At 41.3% G+C, this 17026-nt stretch overlaps 1 protein-coding gene across 4 annotated transcripts in view; it reads left to right on the top strand.

The window, feature by feature from the left end:
- The window catches only part of NLN (neurolysin), a 51183-nt gene extending 35205 nt beyond the window's left edge, over positions 1-15978 (top strand). The window contains exons 9-12 of one of the 4 annotated variants that reach the window (XM_015563056.1): positions 1958-2144; positions 2470-2598; positions 3830-3966; positions 14099-15978. In XM_015563056.1, the coding sequence (XP_015418542.1) occupies positions 1958-2144; positions 2470-2598; positions 3830-3966; positions 14099-14233 (588 nt within the window). In that variant the 3' untranslated portion in view covers positions 14234-15978. Of the gene's footprint in view, positions 1-1957; positions 2145-2469; positions 2599-3271; positions 3372-3829; positions 3967-11360; positions 11574-14041 lie in introns of those variants that run through there. The other 3 variants (XM_015563058.1, XM_015563057.1, XM_015563059.1) reach the window with 3 other exon arrangements.
- The last annotated feature ends 1048 nt before the right edge of the window (positions 15979-17026 follow it).

The following is a 17026-nucleotide window of genomic DNA, read 5'->3' as shown; positions in this document are numbered from 1 at the left end:
CTTCCTTTCCCTTCCCTGTAGAGCCGCGGGGATGGTGGAGTCAGGGAGTGAAGATGGGATCTAAAGTTTGTGAAGAGGGAAGCCTATCAGATAGAGTTGCAGGGAAAGACAACAGAAGGATAACCCCAGTGACCCAGCTGGGAAAATGCTAAAACTCCGCTGCCCGTGGCAGTTTTACACAAGTTCTTTGGGTGGTGTGAAGGTTAAAACCAGCCTGTTCTAGTCAAGTTCCAGCTCTCCGCTCAGGAACTTTTCTGATATCCAGTTCAACAATTTACTAAACTTTCCCTAAAAACAACAACAGAAACCTTTATTTTAACTCTTAGCCAGAGCTTAGAAGTACTTTTATTTTTACGAGGTGTCAATGTAAGAAACATCCCAACCTGGAGAGAATTTTTCTGAGTTCATTTGAGCCAAACTGAAGACATGCCAGAAAGCAAGGCCTCAAATGCTGCCTGCAAATGACAGTTCTGAAGTTCTTATGTTTGGGATTGAGGGAATTAAGGGAGATTACCTGTGGGTGGGAAATCTCTATGATTGGATTACAGAGTGGTTAAAAATCGGGTGCTCTCCTGGTGGTGGTTTTCAGAGAGGTCTGAAAAAGAGACATTACAAATGTGCATTAACCTAGATCGGTGATGGCGACCTATGACACGCGTGTCAGAGGTGACATAAGAACTCATTTTTTTGGTTGATTTTTCTTTATTAAGTGGCATTTAAATATATAAAATAAATATCAAAAATATCAATCTTTGTTTTACTATGGTTGCAAATATCAAAAAATTTCTATATGTGACACAGCACCAGAGTTAAGTTAGGGTTTTTCAAAATGCTGACACACCAAGCTCAAAAGGTTCGCCATCACTGACCTAGATACACAAAAACAATGGACAGGGCTTGCGTAAGGCAAAGAGAACCTTTTACTAGGGAAGTTACAGGCCTGGGGCATGGCTACCCACCTTGACCTGCCCAGTTAGGAATCACTCTGTGAGGTTACGTTCAGTCACTGATTTATGATAGTACCCCTTTTTTATTCACAGAAGAGTGCTTTAACTTCTGAATATATTCTTTGTTTCTCCTTTCGTTAGCTGCATTTATCTCACCCCTCTTGCCAACTAATATACAGCCTAACTCCCACTGAAGTGACATCTCATTTTATTTTTTAAATTTGTTTTAAAAGTTTTTTATTGCCCTGCCAGTGTGGTTCAGTGGTTGAGCATCGACCTATGAACCAGGAGGTCACGGTTTGATTCCCAGCCAGGGCACATGCCTGGGTTTCGAGCTCAATACCCAGTGAGGGGGTGTGCAGGAGGCAGCTGATCAATGATTCTCTTTCATCATTGATGTTTCTGTCCCTCTCTCCCTCTCCCTTCCTCTCTGAAATCAATAAAAAGCAATAAAAATGCCTGGCCAGGGCAATAGCTGGCTTCTCATTTTAAGGTAACGTCTTCTACCTAATCTGAGAGGTACTACTCAGACTTTCTATAAACATGGTTTTCTTAGACACACTCACTTAAAGTTTAGAACATAAAACATCACACATACACAAAGGGTATCTGTCTGTAGTGTTGTAATTTAACTCTTTAATTGATTTTGATTAAAACCTGAGTAGTTAAGTAGTAGAGAAAAATCAGTTTAGAAATCAGTAGAAAAATCCTGATTTTTTTTTTCCCAGTTATGATTTCTGGATAATTGTTCCATGTTTGTTTATGATTCAAAAAAATAAAACATCATTTTAATATAGAGTATTAGGGGATATTTTTTATGCTGCTTGGCTGCTGTGTTTTATTTTCATTTAATTTTAAGGTTTTCTAAACCTTCATTTAAAGGGGCAGTTGACTCTGATTCTGACTTAAGTTTTAGAGAATTTTCTTTATATGTAATTCATCACCTATTTGTTTTTCATCCCTGTTGTTGTTGTTGTTTTTAAAAAAAGACCTCTATGTTTACTTTCTAGACTGATTTTGCACGGTTTAGTGGAACAAATGTGGAAACTGACTTTGTAGAAGTCCCATCACAAATGCTTGAAAATTGGGTGTGGGACATTGATTCCCTCCGGAGACTGTCAAAGCATTATCAAGATGGGAGACCTATTATGGATGATCTGCTTGAAAATCTTGTTGCTTCTAGACTGGTCAACACAGGTATGACTTGTAATTTTAGAAAGGGAAAATAAGTTAGAATTGCTTAATAGGGGATTGCTGGCATCTCCTATAGAACTGTTTCCCCTTTAATAATGACAGTACCCCCAGAGCACTAATGTGGGAAGACCACTTAATACACTGCAATACTGAGCCCTGGGATTATGTCCAAGAAAAAAGATACATCTACATTTCCATCTTAAATGAGATGTTTTGCTTCCATTTTGTAATGAGTACTACAGGAGTCACTTTTGAATCTATGATCTTGTGCTATTAGAACACACAGTTCTCTTCTGCAAAACATGCCCAAACATTCTTATGTTATTAGGTCTTCTGACCCTGCGCCAGATTGTTTTGAGCAAAGTTGATCAGTCTCTCCACACCAACACATCGCTGGATGCTGCAAGTGAATACGCCAAATGCTGCACAGAAATTTTAGGTGTTGCGGCCACTCCAGGTACGGAAGTTCTATTATGACTTGAGTTCATTTTTCCTGTGTCGCACAGGATGTGCTCCTCAACGCTGCCAGGGAAGAAGGGGTTTGTCGGGCAGATTACCTCATGTATTTTGTTTCTGATTTCTGTCATCAGGCCATGACTTTCGGACTTTCAGATTATGAGTTGTCCGCTCCAAATGTGCTTGAAGGAAAGGTGGCTCCAGCTTTTGCAGCATTTTAGTGTAATCAGGCGTGAGCAATTGGCCTCCACCCCAGAGCGCAGAAAGCCATTCACATTTGGCAGCACCCACCCGGCTCCTCCCTCCCTGTGTGCACCAGGACTTCCCAATGATTTCAGGAGGAAGCTGGGGGAGTGGGGAGAGGGGGCAGTTTTAGAGAGAAGCATGACTTCTGCGTTGTTTCTGACTCTGAGATCAGCTGGACTTAGATCTCTGACCTAATACTTAGATGATTCATGTGGGTGGGTGGATAGCTGCACACACATATGTGTTTACACTTATATTATGTATATTTAAAGCTAACATGTAGTTCTACTTATATGTAGTTAGTAAGGAGACTTTTTTCCACCAATAAGTTGTTATTTAAATGAATCGGTCATAGTTGTAGAGATGATAAAGTTCAGAATAGTCAGTAGAGTCTAAGCTCCTCACTTCCTTCTGTGACCTGTTTATAGTTGACCCTACAGCAGCTTTGTGCCTGAGGCCACTTCAACAAAATCCTTTCGAATGTATCCCTAGAGGTAAATGGAATTGTTAAAAACCTTTTTATACAGAAAAAAAAAAAAACCATTTTTAGCTTTTCAAGTAAAGAGTTCATTTTCAATAATTATGAACCTAATAAGTGTTGTTCTGACACATTTTAAATATAAAGATGTGACAAAGAATCGGCTTAATATTAGAGTATTTGTAAAATACATGTGTGTCTAAGGGAGAAGAAAGGACTGAGGGATTCTGAAACACTGAGCTATCTGATGGGTGTGGACAAAGCCTCTGAAACTATTGTTAAGCATTCCAGAGCTTAGGGCCGAAACCAGCTCAGAGGTTGAGCCATCCCTGGAGGGAAGTTTGTAAACATCTTGACCAAGGGCACAAGGAAACCCAGGGTGTATTGGAGGTGAAATCCTATCTCTCCTCCCCCAGCAGGGCTCCCTAGGAAACCTTAGCTAGCTGATAACCTGACCTGGTAATTAACATTTACCATCACATTGATTGAAATGTATCTTTTCTTAAAGGCACAAACATGCCAGCTACTTTTGGACATTTAGCAGGGGGATATGATGGCCAATATTATGGATATCTTTGGAGTGAAGTATTTTCCATGGATATGTTTTACAGCTGTTTTAAAAAAGAAGGAATAATGAACCCAGAGGTATTGTATTCTTTTCTCTTTTTGTTAATTTTAGTTGCTTTCTCCCCTTTAACTCCTAGTGTAAAATACGAATTACACCTAGATTTTAGAGTAAGAGATTTGGTAACAGCTTTTAACTTAAAGTCTTGCATCTTCTTAAATCATCACACTTCAAGTTGCAGCACACAAGTGATTAACTCTAATTCTATATGTTTGAAAAAAAAGCCTACTGCATTTTCTTGCTTATTAACATTCCAATATATTGCATAATTAAAGTTGAAAGCTTTGTTTGTGCATTTGCACATTTGTAGCTGCTAGTTTTGACATGTGCCACACAGTGCTTTAGCTTTACGGGTGATTGGGAAAGAAAACCAAACTCCTTCCTCATATAAATGGTCTATTTATGTTTTGATATTCTCTACACACTTTCCTTATACATTTTCTGTGGGAGACACCCTTTTTCTGTGACTGGCATACCCCGCCTACTGCATAGTTTGTAACCTGAATGCCTTTAAGTAATTTAAGCTGCTTCATTAACCTGAGCTGTTCCTTTCCGTGTACAGCGAGTTGACTGCCAGGTGGCTGCCAGCCAAACCTTCCTGAGTTACAGTCCCCCAGCCTCCAGTCTTGCAGAAGAGTCAGCTGTCAGATTTTTTCTAGGGCTAATGCATTTTCCACTGTGTTTTTTTATTTTTTTCATTCTGTTTGATCCAGAAATTAGAAGAACAAATTACCAACAGCAGACTCTCTGTGCCTATTTCGGCTAGCTGATTTGTTCCTCAAACTTAATGTTTCTGGGTTGCATAGTGCCTTACATGTTCACACTGAATGCATTGATGTAATTTAGATTACTATCCCTCCCATCCCACCACCACCACCACCACCATCACAAAAAATACTGATAATAATAAAACCCACCCCCTGGGTACCTACATTCGATACACGAGCCTTCCCAATCACTCTATCTTCCACCCTCCCCTACCCAAGCTGTGAGGTCCCTTTAAGTCTCCTTCATTCCTGGGCCAACTCATTTACAATGGCAGTGGTCAACCGTGGACTGCTGTTCTCATAAATATCCTGACTTCAGCATGACCTTCAGCCAGTGCCCAGCCCTGGATTCCTCCACCGAGTCATTTAGAGATGGTGCCCTTGGGGTTCAGAGTGTTCTGGGGAAGATCGTATGACTCCATTAACATGCCCAACTACAAAGTCATGCTGTCCGACTGAACTGGACACCACTGTCACTCTGCAGTCCTGCTCCACTCCCCTGTTGAGTTCTCCTGTCTCAGAAGTGATGCCTCTAATACTAAGCCTTCCTAGTTTGCCATCTTGGAAAAAATCTGGGGCTATTGTGTTAGCTCTGATAATCTCAGGTGTTCTTTCCTACACAGTCTAATTTCTTAGTGTAAGAAACAGTCTTTGCAAACCTCTATTTCCAGGCTTTTGCCTCCACCCACTGAATTGGAAGGTTATCCTCTCTCCAATGTTACCAAGGATGACCCAATCGGCAACCTTAAAGGCCCTTGTCTACCTTTTTGATTTTTGTAACTTCTTGCTTCTTGTTATTCCTCTCTTTGTTCACAGCCCTGAGGTTAGCATTCCTTCCTTCCCAGAACCTCCTGAGTTCCTGTAGGTCTTTCCCCCTTCACAAATATATTCATTCTATTTCTTCCACCTAAAATGTATTCCTTCCTTACCTATGCTTCTCAAAAAACATTCTTAAAGGCCCTACTCAAATGGCCACTCAACTTATGAAATCTTCTAGGTCATCTAAACCAGTGGTTCTCAACCTTCCTAATGCCGAGACCCTTTATTACAGTTCCTCATGTTGTGGTGACCCCCAACCATAAAATTAGTTTTGTTGCTACTTCATAACTGTAATGTTGCTACTGTTATGAATCGTAATGTAAATATCTGATATGCAGGATGTATTTTCATTGTTACAAATTGAACATAAAGCATAGTGATTAATCATAAAAACAATATGTAATTATATAGTCAATATGTGTTTTCCAATGGTCTTAGGCGACCCCTGTGAAAGGGTCGTTTGAGCCCCAAAGGGGTCACGACTCACAGGTTGAGAACCGCTGATCTAAACCAAAGTGGTCTTTCCATCCTCTGAACAGAAGAGTGGACTTGGGCATGAGGGAAAAATTTCAATAAGCTTTTTCTTGTGTCTGTAATGTTTAATGCAACTATTATATGAAGTGAAAAAATTTGGATTTTTCTTTTTTTAAAACTATATTTTTATTGACTTCAGAGAGGAAAGTAGAGGGAAAGGGAGATCAAAACATCAGTGATGAGAGAGAATCATTGATCGGGCTACATCCTGCATGCCCCACACTGGGGATTGAGCCCGCACGTGCCCTGACTAGGAATCAAACCATGACCTCCTGGTTCATAGGTCCATGCTCAACCACTGAGCCACACCAGCTGGGCTGAAGCTTTCTCTTATTGTTACAAAGAACATGGATTATTGTAGAAATCAGAGGACAATGTTTAAAGAGACATAGGTCTAGACATATAAAGGCACAATTATGACCTCCTACTGGCTCTTAGTGGGTGAGGATCCCAGTGGATCCCAAGGAACGTGCAAGTCCAGCAGAAGCAATCCTGCCCTTATGTTTCCAAACTTCCTCCAGTCCTCAAGCCTCACAGCTTGGCAGGCAGCCAGACTATTAATTTAAATAAAAGGGCTGCACTGAACTTGGAGAAAGCAAGATTCCCAGCCACTTGGACTTGTTTCCTTGTGATGTTAAAAACAAATTTTAGTTTTACTAAAATTTTGGATCCAACAGTGCTATCTATTATTCCTTGTCTTATGCTGTGAATCTGGACTTAATCCCTTCTTTTTTCTTTCCTAGTAAATGTGACTCCAAGTGTCCAATAAGAATCCCTTTGCACCCCATTCTCACACTCTCTTATGGGACAGCTTTTTAAATAGCCATTTTATTCCCTCCTGTAGTGTACTGTTTGTTTGAGTTCGCTTTGTTTTTTGTTTGTATATTTTTTATAAGTGTTTGCTCTAAAATAACACCTGATTTACAAAATTCAAATATCTACCATTAAGTAATAGGGTTCTACAGAAAGCTTAGGTCATTAGTATCACAACGATGTTGTGATGAAGATACAGAATTTTTATGGGAATCAGAATATATCATGCAGACTTCATTTGCCCGAGGCCCTTGCCCTCCCCCGCATGTATTTTGATTTTGAGGAGATAGCAGGTTGGCCTTTCAAGCAGTCAGTGGTAATACTTGATCCCCAAGTTTATCATGATTTGTTGACCTGATTGATCATGGTCATTGGGATCAGCAAAAAAACACCTCCAGGCCTTCTCTCCGTAACCTCTTGCCATCCTGCAAAGCCCCTAGTTGGCTCTGAGAACCTTTGCAGTTCTTAGCAAGCAGAACTGTAGACAGTGGACCACTCACTGGGAAACCAGCAATAGGAAGGTTCCAATATAAACCTGGAGTCTCCTGAGTACCAGATGGTAGCAATGGAGTATTTTATGGTACAGACATCTCCATTCTATTCTGTGGGCTTCTATCAAAGTGTCAGAACTGGCCATTTATAACTAGTGGCCCATTGCGCAATATTGCGCAGTAGGCTGCCCACTGCTTCCGCGGGAGCTGGCAGGAACCGCAGTGCACCGACCGGAGCTGCACTGCTTCCACTGGAGGCAGGAGGGAGCCGCACTGATTCTGTGGGAGGTGGGAGGGAGTCACGCCACTTCTGCTGGAGCATGGAGGGACTCTGCAGATTCCATGGGAGGCGGAAGGGACCTGCACTGCTTCTGCGGGAGGCAGGCCCGCCGTCTCCTCTCCGGGCCTGCGCTCAGCTGCGGAGGCAGCAGGCCAGCCCCCTATCTCTGTCCGTGTCTGTTCTGGCCAGAGCCGCCTCCAAGCCTTTGTAGCCCGGGGCGGGAGCCCCCTCAAAGCCTTCACGATCGCAGGCTGCAGGCAAGGTGGCTCCTGGGTCCCAGGGGTGCCACCTTGCCTGCAGCCCACCGGTTAGGAGCGGGCAAAGGCACCCCGGTTCTCCGATCCAGGGTGGGGGGCAGGGCCACCCAGCTCTAATCACTGTTCTTCCGTCCTTCCCCTTTCGCTTCATTGCACCTATGTATGCAAATTAACCGCCATCTTTCTTGGCAGTTAATTTGCATATCACCCTGATTAGCCAATGGAAAGTGTAGTGAAGGTATGGTCAATTACCCTGTTTGTCTTTTATTAGATAGGATAAACTCTGTCTGTTTGCTATCTCTGTGTGTTTTTGCTCTAGTTTTTTTTAAAAATATATTTAATTGATTTTTTACAAAGAGGGAAGGAGAGGGATAGAGAGTTAGGAACATCAATGAGAGAGAAACTTCGATCAGCCGCCTCCTGCATACCTCCCACTGGGGATGTGCCCACAACCAAGGTACATGCCCTTGACCGGAATCGAACCTGGGACCTTTCAGTCTGCAGGCCAACTCTCTATCCACTGAGCCAAACCGGTTAGGGCTTCTCTAGTTTTTTATATTTTTCACTAGAAGCACAGCATGCAAAATTGTGCAGCCCCGCCCACCCGCGGCGGTCTTTAGTTGGTCATTATGGCGTTAGGGCCACAACCTTTTATAATATAGATAGTAAATAGAAAATCTTAACTGTTTAACTAGTTTGTTAAATGTTATCTAAAGTTTTTGTTTCTAGTGGAAAATGGAGAAGTCTCATTATCAGACATATCTTTTACTTCTTCAACTGGTCTCTTAAATAATTGGAAGAGCTTGAGATGAACACTTTTCCAGTCAGCTCTAAGAGCTCTTGAAGGATATCTGTAAGGTCACCAGATGTAGTTTCAAAATCCAGCAGCTAATCATAGGGTTGAAAACACAGGGCTTTTAACTAGGGCCATTTCTTTTTATAAGACAATTTCATTGTGGGAAATTTTCCTAAGAAGTCATAGATTGTGGATTCAAAGGCAATTATATTGTTAAACTAGAATTATCTTCCTCCTCTTTTGCATTCAGAGAAATTGCTAAGCTTTTTTTTCCCCATCAATGAAGAAGAAATGGCAATCAGGTATCACTGCAGAAAGGAATACCAAGAAAATCAAGATAAGTGAAGCTATTATATTTACTGCGTAATGCCCTAAAGAAGCAGCTAGATCTTACATCCAGTAATAGACCAGACACAGAAACATGAAGAATCTTGGTTAAACATGAAAAACAACGACCTGGTGGAGAATGTGTGCTGCAAAGCTAAATATCTGCTGTTATGTGTTGCTAAGGGAGAATAGGAAATTTCCTCTCCAGACAGGCCCCACCAGCGGATTAACCTCTGCTTCAGCTCTCCTAATCTACCACCCAAAACTGATTCTTCTTACACTTCAGCCTTTTCTGAGTTAGATTTTGCCTGATTTAAAGCACAAAGGAAGGGAATCGGATTGATTTCCAACCTGCTTCTTGAATATTTACAAGGCCAGACCTTGTAAGTCTTGAATCCCAAACAGCTAGAAGCAGTTTTTCTTCCTTTGTGTTCTTACAGCCCTCCTTTGTGTTTCTCTTAGAGCCCTAATAATCTGCCTTGTTAATTCCCTATTTCTTTATCTTACCTTGTAACCGAAACGGTTCTATTCAGCTGTGTTTTTGTCCTCTGCTTCAAACCTGTTACATTTAATTAGTACTGTTAGGAATGGGTACCTCTTGGGATCTAACCCGTAGTTCTTAGCCTATCTGCTTCCATTCCTCTATCCCCCTGACACATACTGCTACCCAGGGTATCTTTTTTTCTCCTGATCTCCTCCCTCCCCTTAAATAAAGATCTCTCCTCCTAGCCTCACAAATTGAAACTTTGCTTAATGTTTCCAGAAGGCCACTTCTAGTCAAGGGACGATTCCTGCCACTGTTCCTGTTTTTATCCCCCTGACTACCGGCACCAATCTTTCACCCTCTCTCTCCTTCTTTGTTGTTGTCAGAGGTATTCTTTTTCCACCCACAATCTCCCTGCCCTCAGAGAAAACAAAGGGTGTACTGTTGGGAAGGAGCTTGCCAACAGGCTGCAGAAGGAAGGTTTCAAAGTCCACTTTTAAAGCAGGCCCGGGAGCCTGTTAGGTGCCGGCTCATCGTTTCCTGCCCTGGGTGGATGCTCTGCCGGATGCCTGTTACTCAGTGTAGGAAGGAGCCGACTCTGGCTGCACTCCCCAGAGTCCATCATCACGAGCAGGAGGAAGAGAGGGAAGGAGGCTTGGAAGGCAGTGGGCGCTTGTATGTGTTGCTTTAGAGATGCCAGAGGTAGCAGGAGACCCAATCTGTTTCCCGTTTATATAGTATTCTCATTACTCATAGATTGTGGACATCCTTCATTCAGGTAGTTATGAATGCTCTTAAAGTCTCACCTCAAATAAAAGGTACATATTCTTAGATAAAATGAGTGCCTTGTCTCTACTACTTAATATTCTTACTGAATTACAGTTCTTACTAATAGTGGAGATGAAGTCTGTTGTGCTTTTTTTTTCAGGTGTAGTAGGACACAGAAGTAATTTTATGGAAATACCAAACCAGGACTGCATTTGTTTCCCTGAAATTTACATGAGAAACTGAACATAGGGCAGTGTCAGAGGGAAGGAAATGAAAGGGGAGGGATAGATGACAACTAAGGTTTATTGAATACTGTATGCCAGGTATTAAAGTAGGGAGTAGACAATGTACTGAAATCATCTCCGATTCCCCATAAACGGTGTGAGGTAGGCATTTTCCCATTCTACAGGTAAGGAAACCAAGGCCCAAGGTCACATAGCTGAGGGTGAAGCCAAGAGTCAAACCTGGGCCTGACTCCAAAACTCCTGATCTGCTTTAGAAATCACCCCTGTTAGAGAGGACTTGCCAGAAGATACACTTCCCGGATGAAAGACCAGAGAGGTGACTGATGGTGATTCTCCTTCATGAAATAGGTACTAGGTGCTCTTACTATATGCAGACCCTCCTGAAGGATTTTTTTAGCCTGAAAAATATTAGTGATTGTCTTAGAGCTTCTCTTCCTACTTTCCTCACAGTTGAAGTTTCTTTACTGTCATACGCAAAATAGAACAACTTAGTGCAAAGACTTCTTCCACCTGTGGCATGTGTCTCCCAGACCACGTTCTCTCACCCAGAGGGCCTGGTACCTTCCAAAAATGCAAAAATTCACTTAACGTCCTCCTTCCTTCCTTCCTTCCTTCCTTCCTTCCTTCCTTTCCTTCCTTCCTCCTTTCCTTCCTTCTTTCTTTCCTCCCCCCTTCCTTCCTTCCTCCCTTTCTCTCTCTCTCTCTCTCTCTCTCTCTCTCTCTCTCTCTCTCTCTTTCTCTTTAATCTGTTACCAAGACAACTCTTAAACTCTTCTCCAAACTTCATTGCTAAGGAAATGCAACTATTAAAAGGCCATTGCTCTGTAATTCAGGAAATTGAATCAACTTGTTTGGAGCCCTGAGCAGGGAGGACTAGAGCTGCACTGAGCCCGTATTGTGAGACTAAACAGTGCCCTGCTCTGCAGTGATTGGACCACGCAGAGGAGGATGAGCTGCTCTTCACAGCACCATGCAGCTCGCTCAGAGCTTTTCTCACCGCCTGAACTGCAGTTCTCTGTGCACCATGAGAATACTTTGTAAGATATTAACAGTTAGGGCAATTTCTTTTTTTACTTTATTTAGATTTTCACAAAAGTTCCTATATTTGTACAAGGAAATATATCTAATAAATAAAAGATTCTTAAATCATGAGCATTAAAAATTTCTGCAGGTAAATATTAAAATTATTGAGGTTGGGTAATAGTCACATGATGGTTCATGATACTGTTTTCTCTGCTGTTAGTATATTTTTTAAATTTTTCTGTAATAAAGGGATTAAAATATTTTTATTAGACTGCAGATAAATCTAACTCACATTTTGTAACTTCTTCCGATACTGCTAATCCAGAGATTGTAGTCTTTCCTTGCCTCTCTTCCCCTCCCTAACTTAAAACTAGTCAAATTTAGAGACATCAGGCAATAGATGGAAGGGAAGCGGGGAGGTAACGTATGGTTAGGCTCCAGAGCTCTGATCTGCTACTTCTTGAAATAATAAATTCTATGACAATCACTCACATTTTAGGTTCTAGATTGATAGCCACATAGACTATTGAGCACTGGAAATGTGGCTAGTGCTGCTGACAAACTGAATCGAGATGTGCTATAAATGTAAAAAACACACTAGATTTTGAGGACTTAAAACAAAAAATATCTCAGTAATATTTTATATTGACACTAGAGGCCTGGTGCACAAAATTCGTGCGTGGGTAGGGTCCCGAGGCCTGGCCAGCAATCCGGGCCGATTAGGGCCTTCTGGCTGCTGACTGGGGCCTTCCTTCATTCTGCGCCACCCCCTGGTGGTCAGTGCACATCATAGCAAGTGATCAAACTCCTGGTTGAACTCCCGAGGGGACACTTTGCATATTAGCCTTTTATATATATATAGATATGTGGAAATAATATTGTAGATATACTGGTTTAAATAAAATATTTTTCTAAAATTAATTTCACCTATATTTTTAACTTTTTAAAATGTGATCACTGGCCTGTGTGGTTCAGTAGTTGAGCATCAATCCATGCAACAAGAGGTTGTTGATTTGATTCCTGGTCAGGGCACAGGTCGGGGGTTGCAACTCGATCTCCAGTAGGACAGGTGCAGGAGGCAGCTGATCTGTGTTTCTATGTCTTCCTTCTCCCTCTACCTTCCTCTCTCTCTAAAAAAATTAAAAAGATGTCATTATTAGAAAATTCAAAGGCATATATGTGCCTCACATTGTATTTCCATTAGATAGTATTGCCCTAGAGTTTATGAGAAGATAACTTTATGTGACTGACTATTTATTCCTGATTAGGGCCCAAGACTGTAAAGTTAGATGTTAGCTTGTAAATGATTAAAAAGCTGATGGTTTCTGTTTATAATCAAAAGATAACCCCAAAAGTTTTCATTTTATGGCCCCCTAGGATACTAGTTTTGTATCTAGTTGGTAGATTTCATTTATCCATATTTTCTTTTCTTAATGGTTTGACTGGACTTATCTCTCATGGTTGTTGTACCAAGCAGAATGATTGTTGTAAGTCAAAAGTTAGATCACTTTTGTCTCTGGAAATTGTTTTAGCTATTCCTTTTTAATTAACTTTATTATTATTATTGTCTAGCTATTCTTGTATTCAAAAAGACTCTTGGTCCTATAGATCAAATGATATAATGGATATAAATTTAAGAGTGTTACTCTGTGAACTATTGTTTAATGTTTCTATTTAGAATTATGCTTCATTGAGTTGTCTTGCCTTGCTTCCCTAAAAGGACAGTTAGAAGGAAGTGAAAATATTGAATAACATGGATATTGAGTTACAGTTCTTTTCTTTCACTTGATCTGCTCATGTGTTTATGTACATAAAGGCATAGGAAATGTAATATTTTATGAATTTTTTAAAAAATTTTATTGATTTGAGAGAGAGAAATATTAGTTTGTTCTACCCCCTCCTTGCCCACAGGAATAGGGGTGATTTATGAGCCCCTCAGAAAAACAGAGAAGAAGCCGGTTGGCCGGAGCTGTGTCACCCTCTCACAGAACTCTGCTTGTGGCCTTCTTGAATACTTGGCTTTGCTAACCCTTTTGAAGTCACATTTGAGGGGCTGTAATAAATAGGAACCTGTTATACATTCCATCTGGCAATTTTTAAAATGTTTTATTTATTCTTAAAGAGACAGAGAAAGACAAAGAGAGAGATGTGAATTTATTGTTCCACTTGTTTATGCATTCATTGATTGCTTTCTTTTGTGTGATCGAACCCCAACCTTGGTGCATCGGGACAATGCTCTAACCAACTGAGCCACCCGGCCAGGGTCCACCTGGCTATTTTTTGTTTGTCTGCCTGTTCACATTGTCAGTTTGCTGCTGAGACTCAAAGGAGACAAGACAGTAATAAAGGGAAGTGTAGAAGACCAGAGGTCTGCGCTTCAGATCTCTTAGCTACCAAAATAAATAAATACCACAGAGCTGCCGTCCAGACGGAGTAGAGCTAAAAGTCCCCTTTTTTTTCTCACTCCTACCCCTTTCTCTTTTGTATCTAGAGGTTTGCGAAATCATTATGACGGTGAATTGTTAGGCATGATGTTTTATTTTATTAGGTTGGAATGAAATACAGAAACCTAATCCTGAAACCCGGGGGATCTCTGGACGGCATGGACATGCTCCAGAATTTCTTGAAACGTGAGCCAAACCAAAAAGCGTTCCTAATGAGCAAAGGCCTGCACGCTCCGTGAACTGGGCTCTCTGGTAGCAGTCCATGTCTGGAGGACAAGTCAACATCGCCTTGTGTGCTACTGGCCTGGAAACTGAAGGGAGTTTTGCAAATGAAAATGTAGATTTCTATTGACTGCCTTTTGTTCCTTCATTTGAAGAATTACACAGATGTAAATGGAATTATAAATACGGTGACCTACGAAAAGACCCATTCAAAAACAATTGTACTATAAAATTTCATAAAAATAGATTTGATTTCTTTTTTTATAAAAGTTTCATATGAATGTAATTTGATTTTTTTTACTCTTGTAATCTAAATAATACAATGTAAGAGGGCTCAGAATTCTTAAATTGAATCACATACATTTTATAATTTGATCCTACTTATGTCTTGCAGCTCTTTACTTGGGATTTCTGGACATAAGTGAATCACCACATTCCTCTGGTGAACATTTTCTTGGAGCCCCCCATCCACTTTGACTCTTTGTCTCACAGTCAAGTGTGACCTCTTTGCCTACATACCTCAGGGCCAGGGGAACATGCCTCAGTAATGCATTTATCTCTGTATTTCAGGCCTCGTGATCCCAACTTTCTGCCACACTTAAATTGTGTTCCTCTATTTGGGTTTGTCTTTTCTGTCCAAAGCCCAGTCAGAAAATACCGAACAGTTATGAACTCTAGCCTGGTGTAGATTGCAAATTTTTGTACCTTGTTTAGAGGATCTGGGGAGCTGGTATTAGAGTTCATTTTCACGTCGGGGTACAAGATTGTCAGTCTTTTGGCTCCATAGCCAGTGAAAACACTGAAGCAAGGAAACGTTCCCCGTATCACGTTTCTAGTAAGTGGTGGGGCCTCTGCCTCATTTACTGCCCACCTCACCCAAAGTGGCTGGTCCACCTGCCCCAAGTGGCTCTTTAGAGATAGAAGCTGACGCAGGAGAGGACCGCAGTAGAGTGGCTTCCGGACAGAGCGTCTTCGAGCAGCTCTCCCAGGTGGCAGGTGTGTGCTTACACTCAGCCACTTACTGAGGAAGGGGCCTCTTCAGGAGTCTGTTTTCAGAGACTCTTGGGATCTCTTTCAGCAAAATGGGGGCCTGAATTCCAGTTCTGTAGCAGACCAGTAAACTCACAGAGCTTATTTTTCCTCTAGGAGTCTACTCAATAAGAAAAACACAACAGGGTAATAAAACTTTTTAAAGGAAAAAAGCAAACTTTGAGTGTACACTACCTAAATCTTCCAGGTGCTCCCACTGTGTGCCTGAGGTCTGACTTCACTGGCCAGCCACAAAATTAGAACCTTTTTATTGTCTAGTCAAAATGGACTTTGTGCTAAGTAAAAAATATATATATATTATGCTGCATAATAAAATTATAGACAGCAGAAGAAGTCGACAGCTTTAGAGACACAGAAGAAAACCCCGAGGTTATGGGTGCCAAGCAAATACCTTAAACATCCACATGAAATCCTACCCTCCCTTTGGAGACAATTGCCTGGCCCTTTTCACTCCCCACTCAGTCAATGTCACCACCTCTCGTCCCCAAAGCTGTTTTTTATGTTCTTAGCAACCTGTGGTACTTTTCTATATATTTTCCCCAGACTGTTCTGTTTCCCAGTTTCAGACAAAAACTCTCTTCAGCTTTTTCTATTGCCCAGTGTTTCTCCTTAACAATAACTTTATCATAACTCTTAACTTACTTCACGTGGAAAAACTAATACTTGGTGTGAAAAAAGCTGCACACAATAAAGTTGCATTTATTACCCACGAGAATGAGCTCACATTTCTTTCATACCTGCATGTGAAAACTGAAGTGCATAGAAGAAATAAAGCTATGGTGTTCTTTTCACTTAAGGTGCACATCTAATAGTTAAAATCTGCCAAAGAACAGCAACAAAAATACACACACCAATATGTATATATTCTCTGGCATAATTTAAAACTAAGGACTTAGTGTTAAAGCTCTTTGGAATTTGACTATCCATCTGCTTGTTCTTTTTTTCCAGATCTGCGCATAAAGTGTCGACAGGCACTCTGAGTGGTGGGTAACCATAGAAATTGTAGTTGCACAACCTACACTTGAGGTTTGTGGACTGAGCCCACACATAAAGTCTCTCTTGCCCTAGCCAGTAGGTTCAGTGGATAGAGTGTCGGCCCAGAGTGTAGACTAAAGGGTCCCAGGTTCGATTCCAGTCAAGAGCACATACCTTGGTTGCAGGCTCAATCCCTGGCCTTGGTCGGGGCGTTTGTGGGAGACAACCAATAAATGTGACTCTCATCGACATTTCTGTTACTCTGTCTCTCCCCCTCCCTTCCTCTCTCTCTAAAAATCAATGGAAAAATATCCTCGGGCAAGGATTAACAACAACAAAAAAGACACTTGAACCCTGGCCAGTGCGGCTCAGTTAAGCATCTTCCCATGTACCGAGAGGTCGCAGGTTCAATTCCAGGTCAGGGCACATGCCCAGGTTGCGGACTCCATTCCCAATTAGGGGGCGTGCTGGAGGCAGTCCATTGATGTTTCTCTCATCAATGTTTCTCTTCCTCTCTCTAAAATCAATAAAAACATATATTTTAAAAATAGACACTTGATGTCTCTATTGACATCTTTGTGGCTAAGATGAGGATATGCCTGGATAATCATTAGGTGAATTCCTAGCTATTGAAACCACTTAAGAGAGTTGAATAATAATTCACATTAAAAGTTTTGGGAGCCATAACTGGTTTGGCTCAGTGGATAGAGCGTCGGACTGCAGACTGAAGGGTCCCAGGTTCTATTCCGGTCAAGGGCATGTACCTTGGTTGTGGGCACATCCCT

The sequence above is a fragment of the Myotis davidii genome, unplaced genomic scaffold, assembly GCF_000327345.1.
Source record: "Myotis davidii unplaced genomic scaffold, ASM32734v1 scaffold135, whole genome shotgun sequence".
NCBI lineage: Eukaryota > Metazoa > Chordata > Mammalia > Chiroptera > Vespertilionidae > Myotis > Myotis davidii.
This window is presented reverse-complemented; position numbering and strand designations above follow the sequence as displayed.